The sequence below is a fragment of the Bombyx mandarina genome, chromosome 06 (assembly GCF_030267445.1).
Source record: "Bombyx mandarina strain Sakado chromosome 06, ASM3026744v2".
Lineage (NCBI taxonomy): Eukaryota > Metazoa > Arthropoda > Insecta > Lepidoptera > Bombycidae > Bombyx > Bombyx mandarina.
Window position 1 is genome coordinate 9,610,837 of NC_143213.1, and position 12,250 is coordinate 9,623,086.

Below are 12,250 nucleotides of genomic sequence, written 5' to 3' on the forward strand. Positions count from 1 at the left end.
AGCATATTATTATGTCTAACTATTATAGTTATGCCGCAATAAGTAGTTTTTATTTTATTTTAAAAAATAAAACAACGTCAAATATCGTTGAAATTTTTGTTAAAAACCCAAGTGAAGCCGAAGCGGGCCGCTAGTCGTGTAATAAATATGAAACCCGCAAAATTATAATTTGCGTAATTATTGCCACCCCCTGTCTATTTCTGCCATGAAGCAGTAATGCGTTTCGGTTTGAAGGGTGGGGCAGCCGTTGTAACTATACTTGAGACCTTAGAACTTATGTCTCAAAGGTGGGTGACGCATTTACGTTGTGGATGTCTATGGTCTCCAGTAACCACTTAACACCGGATGGGCTGTGAGCTCGTCCACCCATCTAAGCTATAAAATAATAATAATAATAATAAAAAGTGATTTTACGATTTCACGACTAATTTTATTTGAAAAGATCGAATAAATAATTTGATTTGGACTTCGATAATGGCAGCCGCATAGGACTTGGCTACCAATTCAGTAGTACAGAAACTCGCCTAATATTGCGCTTCCAACAACATAATAATATTTCAATTAGAACGCAATAATAACGTACTTAGTACTAGAACAAAGAATATTTTCAATTTTATTATTCATTGCATTAATGTCACAAAGAAAGTGTGTCAACTTCGCTATATTATTATGTACACAGGTGTTCAATGTCTAATGATAATAATTTTGTATTCAACTATAAGAAGTTTAAGAAAGTATGTTGTTCTAGATATGTCAAGAAGTTTGCTCAAATAGCAAGCAATAGTATTTTGTGTAAAAATATTTTCTATTTCAGCAATGAATACAAAATTGATCAACAGTAACTAATATTATCATGTTTTTAGATAAAAATAATAATAACTGCGAACAAATCACGCACCGTCATCCGGTCCCAAATTAGAATTCCCTGTGTTACACGTACCAGAGACTTACATATACCTATACTTATATACGTTTAAATATATACAGATAATCCCTTTTTCCTACCTATTCTATTAACCTCGAGGGGTTATTCTAGATTCAACCGAAATAGTAGGCGAGCTCGCGGGGCTCAAACCGGGACTGTTCCTAATACTGGCCTTAGCAAGAGCAGTGCTTCGCGGAATCTACCACCGGATCGGAAACGCGACCCACTGAGAAGATCCGGCGAGAAACTCAGTAGGCTGTCTATGGGTTAATTTACTCGTCGAACTCTTCGTTGCGAGCGGCAGGTTCGGCGGGATGGTCACCGGTACAGATAATAACCACCTAGACAAGAAGCAAAAAATCTGGTCACACAAATGTTTGCCTGATGAGGGATTCGAACCCACGACCCTTGGCGCAACAGTCAGGGGTGCTAAGTATTGCACCACCGAGTCAGTCAAATGTTTTCAGTGTGCCTATCTCGTTTTATTGGGGACTTTTAATTATTATTTTAATATTTTATTTATTAATGAGGCTCGGTTACGATTTTCTAATAATCTTCAATGTTAACTATTTTAATTTGCAGAAATTCCACGTGACGTTTTATACTATTAAGAGCTGTTTATCCCTCTTTATCGGGTAGCAATGTGTCTTTTGTTTCAAAGAGTGGCACTGGCGGTGATGTAATTGAGAAATTTTGGATTCACTTTAAATGCCTTTGGGCTGGGCGTCGTTAAGGTTCAGCTAACTGTTATGCTTGCCAGCGAAATAGAACTTTTTTTTTAATTTTTATTGTTTAGATGGGTGAACGAGCTCACGGCTCACCTAGTGTTAAGTGGTTACCAACTATAAGTGGCAAACCAACTTGTAGATCGCTTTGTGTTACCGTTATTCGAAGGCATCACAACCTAAGTGTCGCTGCAGACTTTGAGTTGTGAGGTTTAATTGTACTCTATTGTAATAACCACTGTAGTGACTCAAACTGGAAGCGTATTAATGCTTTAGTGTTGATATAGACTTTGTTGGAACGTATGACTGATTCGTAACAGAAATAAGCGGTAATATAATCTATTTATGCGGCCTCAAAATAATATATTCTATTGCTAACAAATTAAACACACCACAATACTTTAATTATTTTCTTTTTTTTATTGCTTATATGTGTGGCAGAGCTCACAGCCCCCCTGGTTGTTAAGTGGTTTCTGGAGCCCATAGACATCTAAAACGTAAATGCGCCACCCACTTTGATATATAAGTTCTAAGGTCTCAAATATAGTTACAACGGCTGCCCCACCCTTCAAACCGAAACGCATTACTGCTTCACGGCTGAAATAGGCGGGGTGGTGATACCTATCCGTGCGGATTCACAAGACGCCTTACCACCAGTAAAAACTAACAATAAAAATTTAAACGGCCATTCTAGATTCTATGCGAACAGCTCGTAGTTCTGGTAAAGCTGCAACATTAATCGATATAATTTTCCATAGAAAACTCGTAGTTTCATTATATTACAGTGACTCTGCAGTTACTATATTACCGACCAAGCCAAGCGTTGCCGTGTGTTACCATAGCGCTGGCGATCAAACAACGCTTATATTATTTAACCTCCATCACTTTGTTCATAACCAATGTTTTGCTGCACACTGGTGGACGACAACTCGCTTTAGTGGTTCTTTAACTGAGGTGCTAGCTAATTTGAGCCTTTTGTTTTCGAGTCAGGGCTGATTTTAGGTGTCAGACGTATCTTGTGCCGCGTTTTTGTTTCTGTAAAACCGCCAGCGTTTCGATTTTCAAACTGGGCCAATGTATGGACAAAACTATTGCGGAGAAAATTCAGAAGTGAGTTGGACATGGGATAGTTAGAAAATTATGGAATTAAAAAAAAAAGAGACGAAATATTTTTATGAAAATTATTTTTTTATAATAGTGTAATAATTATTTGATTATAAATTAATATTATTTACTCCCTTAGTTTTAGGTGGTTTTACCTAATTTTCTTGAAAAAATTCATGAAATATATGATTTTGATTATAGAACAAAGGAAACAGGAAAATGAATTTCAAATCAAGATTTTTTATTTTATTTCTTTTCATTAACATTTTTGGGTAAGTTCAAATTTTATGCGACGGTGGCAGGTTAGCTTAAATGACATTGATTAACATTGGTGTTTTGGATACGAAACATTACGCTACGTTACGAACCTAGCCAGACAAGTGTAATAGTGTCATACTAACTACTAATATTTATTATCTTACTTAAGAAACACTATTTTCTAATTATAACTTAAACCTATACAATGGGAAATCATTGAAAAATGTTATAATGCTTACTAAAGTTGAGAGAACTAAAAAGCGCCTTACGTCATGTTTGCAGCAACGCGGCAGCTCGGTCCAAGAGCGGAAAAATGCCCGTGCAGCCGATAAAGCTGTACTACTTGCCTCCGTCTCCGCCTTGTCGTGCTGTTATGATGACGGCCAGAGTATTGGGATTAGACCTGCACCTTATCACCACTAATATCATGAACGGGGAGCACATGACACCGGAATACCTCAAGGTAATATTTGTGACCATGTTTGACGCAGCCGAATCCCGTAAAACTACAAAAGAAAAACAACAAAAGTACCTTAACAATAAGACAGTATTTTATAGTACACTTCTTCAATGCACGATAGTACTTTTGAGGATAACAAATGGAATATCTTCCCCCGAGGACTTTTTAGTGGGAGCGCAAGGAGTGAAGTTGTGTGATTTGTTTTATATTGTTTAATTAGTGTTTCTTCAGGTTTAAATGTGTAATAACGGTGGTTTATTATCTAAATATACAGGGATCCTACAAAAAGTCCACTGAAAAAAATTCTGTAAATGTAGTGCAAAAAGGCCGAGTGGCATACCCAAATTTATCTTTTGATAATTGCCAAATAGACTATTGTTGTTATAATAAGGTCGATTGGTCTTCAAGGTATCTTACAGATAGGAATAGGTCTACAGTCAATGCCTTACCAAATAGTCTTTAGAAAGTATTAATTGTATTTCCTTAGTGTAACTTTTGTAATAAAATTTTTTTTTTCAATTTCAGATGAATCCTCAGCACACAATCCCGACTATGGATGACAACGGATTCATTCTTTGGGAAAGGTATTTATTTCATCATGAACATCATGTGCGTGTTTTTTACTGATGGTAGGACGTATTGTGAGTCCGCAAGGGTTGGTACCACCACCCTGGCTATTTCTGCCGTGAAACAGTAATGCGTTCCAGTTTGAAGGGTGGGGCAGCCGTTGCTCTGTAAAAACGGAGACCTTAGAACTCATGTCTCAAGGTAGGTGGCGGTATTTACTTTGCAGATGTCTATGGGCTCCGGTAGCCGCTTAACTTAACTAACTTAACTTTCTTAATTGAGCAACTTAAATGGCATTAATACATTCTAATTTTGAAATTATTATTGTTTTCAGTCGAGCTATTCAAACCTATCTGGTCAATGCATACGGTAAAGACGATTCTCTTTATCCCAAGAATCCTCGCCAACGTGCCATTATCGACCAGCGGTTGAATTTTGATCTTGGCACCTTGTACCTGAGATATCTTAATTTATACGTAAGTTATAATAACATTACAATAAGTAATAATTTAGTATTTAGCAATACATAGTCATAAGTCAATTTATAGATAACATACCACTTTATCCCGACTTACCTTCAACAATCGTTGATCCATATCTTCAGTAAAATCAAATTTACGAAGGCAAAGGGGCCAATTCCATACAAATTTGAGTTAACTTTTACGCTATCGAGAACGTTAAAAAACTCTCATTAAGTACATAGGGGTTTTTTTTTAATAGTCATAAATGTATGTATTAAATCTATCTCCATTTTCGTAGTCATGTAAAGTAATTTTTATTTAAAGACACCTATCCTGTTTCGAGGGGAAGCTTACGATCAGGAGAAAGCCGACAAATTCGACGAAGCACTAGGTTGGTTGAACACGTTCCTGGACGGTCGTCCCTTCGTAGCCGGAGAAAACATGACTGTGGCGGATATCACTATTGTTGTCACAATCACTAATATTGATGTAAGTCTAACGATTACTTTGACCTTGAAGGTGCATGCGTTTCAGATGTATGGTTTTGTTCTTAGAAAAGAGACAAACCTGATACATGATTTACATCAATAGACATCAGTAATGGTAGGGGCAGAGGTACGTCAATGCCTTACTATAAATAGTATAGGATACGACAAAGACCTGGTTCGTAAAAGTTAATACGAAACAAACTGTATTAGAATTGAACGGAACCTTTTGATGTTCGACTGTCATATAAGCCCAAACACCATAGACACAACCCGGATTTCTCGCCGGATCTTTTGAGTGGATCGCGAACAAGATCTGGCGGTAGATTTCGCGAAGAACTGCTCTTGCTAGGACTAGTGTTAGCATCTTCTCTCAGGTTGAGTCCGCGAGCTCACCCACCCGTCCGCGCGAATCTGGAATAGCCCCTTAGGCTCCCAGTGAATTGGTTAAAAATAACACCAAGCACCCTACGTTTTTTTTACAATAAAATATATACATTTTTTCACTATTTTCAATTTAAAATTATTAAAATTTATTTTCTATTTTTTAGTTGAATTTTATATAAAGCGTGTTTTTTAGTTTTTTTAAACTATTATTTATTTTCCATTTTTTTGTTGAATTTCAATTTTTTCAATTTTTGTATTCAATTTTTTTTTAATATTGATTTGTCACCGATAAATCTACAGAGTTTTAATGAAATCTGGCCGTTTAAAGTGGGTCAAAATCGCGTCTAAAGGAGTCAGTTACAAACATACAAACATACATACAAGTGAAGTTAATATAAATCGTGTAAACACAAACAATATAGCCAAGGAGAAATGGGGTCTGATGATTTTGATTCGAACGAAAAAAATCGAAAATTCGAACGAAAATGGCTGGACCGATTTGGCTAATTTTGGTCTTGAATTGTTTGTGGAAGTCCAGAGAAGGTTTAAACGGTGGATGAATGTGAAAACGCTTGGAATTAAATAAAAATAACAATTTTGTTTTTCCTTTGATGTGTCCCCCGTCGGACGGATTCCTTTTGTTTGTTTTAAGTTTATTGTATACAAAAGCTTTATGTCTTTTATTTATCGATTGAGGCACTACGAAGTCTGCCGGGTCAGCTAGTATTTGATATATTTAATTTACGATAAATTTAATGCAGTTTAAAAAATATGTTTAATATTAATTGTTAAATAATATATAATTATTGTCAATGCAGGCATTTGGTTACGACTTCAGCACCCACGAAAATATTGCCGAATGGTTCGAGAGAACAAAGAAAATGCTGGAGCCCTACGGCTATGAAGAAATCGACGTGACCGGAGCAAAAATGCTGGCTTCTTTCTTAAAGAAGGAATAATAAAAAAAAAATTAAATATCAGACAAAAGCACATTTATGTATCATTATAAATATAAAAAAAAATATCAAGCTTTAGTTGTCTTATTCGTTTAATACAGACATTTTGTTTCTAATAATATTTTACTTACACCTCAATACGATTATAAACACTTTCGTTATTTTAAGAAAACCAGCTTCCACTGCGTTAGTAAAAAACAAACTGAAGTGTTTAATTCTGGAAAATAGTTCATAATTGCTGTGAAGTGCTTCATCAATTATTAATTAAAGCAAGCACGATGATATGATATTTTTTCAGAACACTGTAATGAAAATAAAACGACAATTATTGCATTATATCTTACGTGAATTTAACTGCGTTCAGAGGCGAGTTTTATATGGAGTTGCACTGTTTGCTATTAAATATCCATCTCTACTATTTTGAATCTCTGGTTTTGTTTGCGTTCCCAAAGCTGGATTTGCAATATACCATCAGGCTCTGAAACTTCCACAGTTTTTTAGTACTAGACTATGCTCAAATATGTTAATTGCCCAAAACACGTCATTACGGATCCTCCCGATCCATTATCGATGCTTTTAGGTACCACAAGCACCGGTCACCGTCCTCGTCGAACCCGTAGCTTGCGACGAAGGGCTCGACGAGCGAATTAACCGATAGTCACAGCCTACTGAGTTTCTCATGTATCTCTTTACATGTATTTTTTGTCATCTTATAAATTAGTGAACGAGCCTACAACTCAACCAGTGTGTAATGGTTTCCGGAGTCCATAGACAGAAGCGCGAATGGAGTCATCCCACATTAGGACACATGAGATCGAGGCCTCAATTCAATAGTGTGAACGGTTGTTTCACTAATCAGATCAGATAATATAAGAAGGGGACATCGTGCTCCTTTGCTAGGGCATGGAGTGGGCCTCGGGGCAATCCCCACAATCCCCATTGCTCGGACATGAACTCCAGGCCTAGGCAGGGATGACACGATGCAGGGGTGAGATAGGGGGAGGTCTGTTCGCAGCGTGCTATCAGTAGCAATTTACATTTATATATACTTATACAACGTATTAGTTGGCTTGAGCCAGGAGTGACCCCCGGCGGCAATAAGCCCCTGGGCCATGCTGTCGCCTGTTGTTTTATTTTTTTCTACATGCTAAACTAACTACTAATCTACAACTACTGAAAACTAACTATAAACTATATAGATCAAGTGGAATGGTCCACCCACGGGTGTGGTGCAATTGGTCTCCATAGGGGGGCAGCCCAACAAGTGGGGGAACGATGACTATGGACAGCTCAGTCCCATGGGGGCACTCATTATGAGCACTCCCATATCACTCCGGTTAAGCCATCTTTCCATAGCAGAGGGTTCCAGTAGCTCCCTTGGTAGCGCCCGACTTCAGGTGGTCTGGCGTACAAGGGAGCTGTATTCTGGAGATGCTCGAGGGGTTCACGTCAGCCCGCTCGTAAAGATTACAAGTACAAAGAGTACAACTCCTCGAGCGACTCCACATCCAGATCCCGGGAGATTAACGTCATTTCTGACGTAACGGCCTGCTCCTACTATTCTGTGAAGAGCCAAATTTTGCTGGACCTGCAACTTCTCCCGCATAATTCGCGGGATGAGGTGACACCAGGCCGCAAATGCGTACGTGATAGGGGAACGGACGTACGTCTTATATATGCCGAACTTAGTCCAGAACCCAGAAGCAAACACCGGCCGGAGGAGGAACCTCGCGTAGCAGCCACCGACCACCAACGCACCAACGCCGAATTGGCGTAGGCGGTCATCCTCAAACTTTGGTCGATATTGACCCGAAGTACCGGACGCTAGATCTAAGCTCGACATTAGCGTCTAGGTGACTGAGCTGTCCCGGGACGACTGTTGTGCGGACCGGACTGAAGAAAATAGCCGCGGTCTTCCCCACGTTGACCGTGACCCTCCATCGGTCCAACCACTGGGGCAGTAAGTCCAATAGTCTCTGCATCCTCGAGGGCCGCAGAAGGGAAGTTAGATGACGCAAAGTAGGCGCTGCCGTCGGCAAACAGCGAAGGCATGGCTGATTAGCTGCCGAAATAGGCATTTTTTTGTATTGGTTAGATAGGTGGACGAGCTCACAGCCCACCTGGAGTTAAATGTTTACTGGAGCCCATAGACATCTACAACGTAAATGCGCCACCCAACTTGAGATATGAGTTCTAAGGCATAGTTAAAACGGCTGCCCCACCCTTCATAGCAAAACGCATTACTGCTTCACGGCAGAAATAGGCAGGGCGGTGGTACCTACCCGGGCAGACTCAAGAGGGCCTATCATCAGTAATTACGAAAATTATAATTTTGTGGGTTTGATTTTTACACATTACACGATGTTATTCCTCCACCGTGGAAGTCAATCGTGAGCATTTGTTAAGTACATATTTTATTAGAAAAATTTGTCCCCGCTTGTGGGATTCGAACACCGATGCATCGCTAGATACGAGTGCAGTGCAGTCTTATCCTTTAGGCCACGAAGACTTCAACGTCGACTATTCTTGAGTAAATCCATCTGTTGCCTTTAGGATTCGAAGGACAGAAAGAGATGGGCTATTGTCTTTCTCCCGGGCCAAAACCTATAATGAATTGCTCATCGTGTATATCGTGTTCGTAATTTCAAATTAGACCATACTCTGTGGCTTTTCAATTAAATTAATTGTATGTTACTTACCTGATAGTTACCTGATAGTTAAGTAGTTTATTCAAGAAAACTTAGATATAAAACTGCTATAATTTTTAATTAGTGTTTAATGATTCCCAAGAGTCTTCGCGCGTGTTGTTGAAGCACGTTCATAGCTTATTATCTTTTTAAAATATACCTGATTCCATTTAAATATGAACGATTTCATGGTCGTAACATCTATATTGTTATTTATTAACAGCTTAGGGTGAGGTTCTTATGGTTCTACTTTTTTTAGTTAAACATTTGAAGTATCTTTAATTTAAAATACTAATGCATTGTTTTACACTAGTTTGACTTTTACACTAGACGTGCAGCCTAACCTAAATATCAGCCCGCTAAGTTTCTCACCGGATCTTCCCAGCGGGTCGCGATTCCGATTTGGTAGTAGACTAATTCGCGAAGTAGCTGCTCTTGAGTTGTTAGGTCTCCCTTGGAGGCGCTCGGGTAGCTATTAGCAAATCCCAACCCCGCTGGCTGAGTCCTTGCTCGCCCACCTGTCCTTGTGAAACTAAAAGGCCTCCAGGCGACCAGTAATTACTCAATCATAAAAAAAACGAATTTAACAACCTATACGGTAATATAGACGTATTTTAAGATTACTCACTGTTTTTTATATTTACCAGTGAATCGGCAGCAGGCCCCAAAAAGCTAGTGGCGCCTATAAAACTGTATTTTCTTCCACCGTCGCCACCATGCAGGGCTGTCATGCTGACAGCGAGTGTCTTGGGAGTTGAACTTGAGTTAATAGCTGTGAACATTTTAGACAATGAACATAAAACACCGGAATACCTTAAGGTAAAGCTGATTAAGTTTAGATTTCCCAAGTCTCTGTACTAAACTTAAGTAGTTTAATGTAATTCATGTCTAATGTAATAACAATAAACGTCATCTTTTTTAGATGAATCCTCAACATACCATACCGACTATGGACGACAATGGATTTATTCTATGGGAAAGGTGAATATGACTTAATAATACGATGAATGATGGATTAACGATGCGATTAAGCGATTCTTTTTTTCTCTGTTTTTCTAAATTTTAAATGAGTTCATGTTTTGAATGAGAAACCAAACCTTAAAATTATAATTTGCGTAATCACTGGTGGTAGGACCTCTTGGGAGTCCGCACGGGTAGGTACCATCACCCCGCCTATTTCCGCCGTGAAGCAGTAATGCGTTTCGGTTCGAAGGGTGGGGTAGCCGTTGTAACTATACTGAGACCTTAGAACTTATATCTTGAGATGGGTGGCGCATTTACGTTGTAGATGTCTATGGGCTCCAGTAACCACTTAACATCAGGTGGGCTGTGAGCTCGTCCATCCATCTAAGCAATAAAAAATAAAAAAACTTGAAGCGAACCTACTTAATAATGTAGCCGCTTAATAATGCAATTTAACTACTGCGTTGAATGAGTTAAAATTTGTGATAAGCCCAAACGAACAGATGTCAGTGCTCGCTGTTTTTGCGGCGAAACAATCATGGGTTTTATTTTAAAGAGTAAAACAAGGATTTTGTAGCACATATGAGATCTCAACCTGTAAAATGGGAGGTGTTATTAAGGCTTTAAGGTCTAACAGCCCCTTAAGGGCATAAACTTGTCTAACCATCTGTAATAGGGTTGAATAAAATTGGCGTATGAATCATTTAAAAATATACTACTACTATTCTTGTTTTTTGCGATTATGAGTAGAACGGCAATTTTTTAGTGACAAAAACAAAATTTGTGTCCACCTTGATTTTCAGTCGAGCCATTCAAGCTTATTTGGTAAATGCGTATGGAAAGAACGATGCGTTGTACCCTAAGAACCCGCGCTTAAGAGCGATAATCGATCAAAGGCTTAACTTTGATCTTGGTACCTTATCAAGAAGATGGATAGATCTATATGTAAGTTTAACTTTACTTTATTTCAATACTAATAGGTTATCTTCTTGTGTGCCAGGAGTATAGTCAAGCCGCCGACTATTTTAAACCTGCAATCGATGACAAAATAAAGTAGTATTAAAAGTAGAATTTAAAAGGTAAGGATTAAAATTATTAGTTAAGGAGAAAAGATCCTGTGGTTGTTAATTGGAAGTCCAAAGAAATAGCAATACGAGTACACCAGCTCATAACACACTAGGTTATGGTGGTATGGTCTCGCCATTCGACGCAGATAACCATTTTCGAAACCGTTAACAACAATCACTGGAAAAGATCTGAAAATTTTGTAACTCACCTGCTTTTGTTCTGTCATACAGTTCTGATACACGGCGAAAATGTTTTATTACTACCGAACAATTATTTTATAGATGCCAATGTTGATAAAAGGGGAACCATTTGACGACGAAAAAGGAGAAAAATTAAATGAGGCCCTGGAATTGCTCAATGTTTTCCTTGAAGGTCATGCTTTCGTGGCAGGAGAGAATATGTCCATTGCTGATCTATCAATTGTCGTTACCATATCTAATTTAGATGTAAGTATTCTAAACAGACAGAAATTAACTATATTTTGTTAGTAAATAACAATGGTAATAACCACATCCAAATAACCTCAGATTCATTCAATCATTGACTGTTTCTTTCATTGTAGGCAGTTGAATATGACCTTAGCTCTTATGATAATGTGAGAAAATGGTTCGAGAGGATGAAGATTGCTCTAAAACCTTACGATTATGAGGACATCGACCAGACCGGCGCCGAGATACTTGCCTCGTTTATAAATAAAGATGATGAATGATCACAAAAACATATCACCACTAATACAAATTTGTCATGTGTGTATCATGGAATAACGAGAATCATCTACTTTGGACTATTTAATTATATCTCAATCATATTATATGCACATTGAAACATTATGTAATGAACATGACTTATTTGAAAATAAAAATACCATTACATCATCATTCAGGCTTTGTTTTTTTTTAATTTATACCTATCCTATTAGGTTTGGGCACTGAAGCGCCTGAATAAGGAGCTCCTGATGGAGGCCTCTATGGTGGCGGCGTGGGCGCCCATGCGTCCACACCCGGTCGAGGTCGAGGGTGAGGCAGGGTGGTTCCGGGATACGATACGTCGCATTTGTGATGCGTCGATGCCCCGGATCGGCCCTCGACTTCCTAATCGCCAGGCGTACTGGTGGTCGCCCGAAATTGCGCAACTCCGCGTGGAGTGCGTTCGGGCGAGGCGCGAGTGCGCCAGGCATCGCCGCCGCCGCCTGCCGCGGCGCAAC

At 38.8% G+C, this 12,250-nt stretch overlaps 2 protein-coding genes across 5 annotated transcripts; both read left to right on the forward strand.

Annotated features, from left to right (window-relative positions):
* Positions 1-2,457: 2,457 nt before the first annotated feature.
* On the forward strand, positions 2,458-6,406 carry GSTd1 (glutathione S-transferase delta 1). 4 transcript variants are annotated; one of them, XM_089728367.1, is made up of 7 exons: positions 2,458-2,604; positions 2,956-3,026; positions 3,295-3,475; positions 3,998-4,056; positions 4,374-4,515; positions 4,825-4,989; positions 6,191-6,406. In XM_089728367.1, exons 2-7 carry the CDS (start codon positions 2,974-2,976, stop codon positions 6,329-6,331), a joined length of 741 nt encoding a protein of 246 aa, XP_089584493.1. In that variant the 5' UTR covers positions 2,458-2,604; positions 2,956-2,973; the 3' UTR covers positions 6,332-6,406. The 4 variants fall into 4 exon arrangements, with proteins under 4 accessions (XP_089584493.1, XP_089584495.1, XP_089584494.1 ...); XM_089728369.1 differs by having other exon boundaries at positions 2,465-2,760; positions 2,894-3,026; XM_089728368.1 differs by having other exon boundaries at positions 2,465-2,760.
* A 2,678-nt stretch (positions 6,407-9,084) lies between these two features.
* LOC149502827 (glutathione S-transferase D7-like) lies at positions 9,085-11,924 on the forward strand. Its single transcript, XM_089728374.1, has 6 exons — positions 9,085-9,244; positions 9,663-9,834; positions 9,938-9,996; positions 10,782-10,923; positions 11,328-11,492; positions 11,609-11,924. The coding sequence occupies exons 1-6, from the start codon at positions 9,192-9,194 to the stop codon at positions 11,753-11,755; spliced, it is 738 nt and encodes a 245-aa protein (XP_089584500.1). The 5' UTR covers positions 9,085-9,191; the 3' UTR covers positions 11,756-11,924.
* Positions 11,925-12,250: the final 326 nt, after the last annotated feature.

Excerpts from the sequence above, each read along its gene's own strand:
- LOC149502827 (XM_089728374.1), top strand. The coding sequence starts at position 9,192 with ATGAACGATTTCATGGTCGTAACATCTATATTGTTATTTATTAACAGC. Across the intron at positions 9,245-9,662 it reads TTATTTATTAACAGCTTAGG|TGAATCGGCAGCAGGCCCCA; the intron begins GTGAGGTTCTTA and ends TATATTTACCAG. Across the intron at positions 10,924-11,327 it reads GAAGATGGATAGATCTATAT|ATGCCAATGTTGATAAAAGG; the intron begins GTAAGTTTAACT and ends ATTATTTTATAG.
- GSTd1 (XM_089728368.1), top strand. The coding sequence starts at position 2,725 with ATGTATGGACAAAACTATTGCGGAGAAAATTCAGAA. Across the intron at positions 3,476-3,997 it reads TGACACCGGAATACCTCAAG|ATGAATCCTCAGCACACAAT; the intron begins GTAATATTTGTG and ends TTTCAATTTCAG. Across the intron at positions 4,516-4,824 it reads TGAGATATCTTAATTTATAC|ACACCTATCCTGTTTCGAGG; the intron begins GTAAGTTATAAT and ends TTTTATTTAAAG.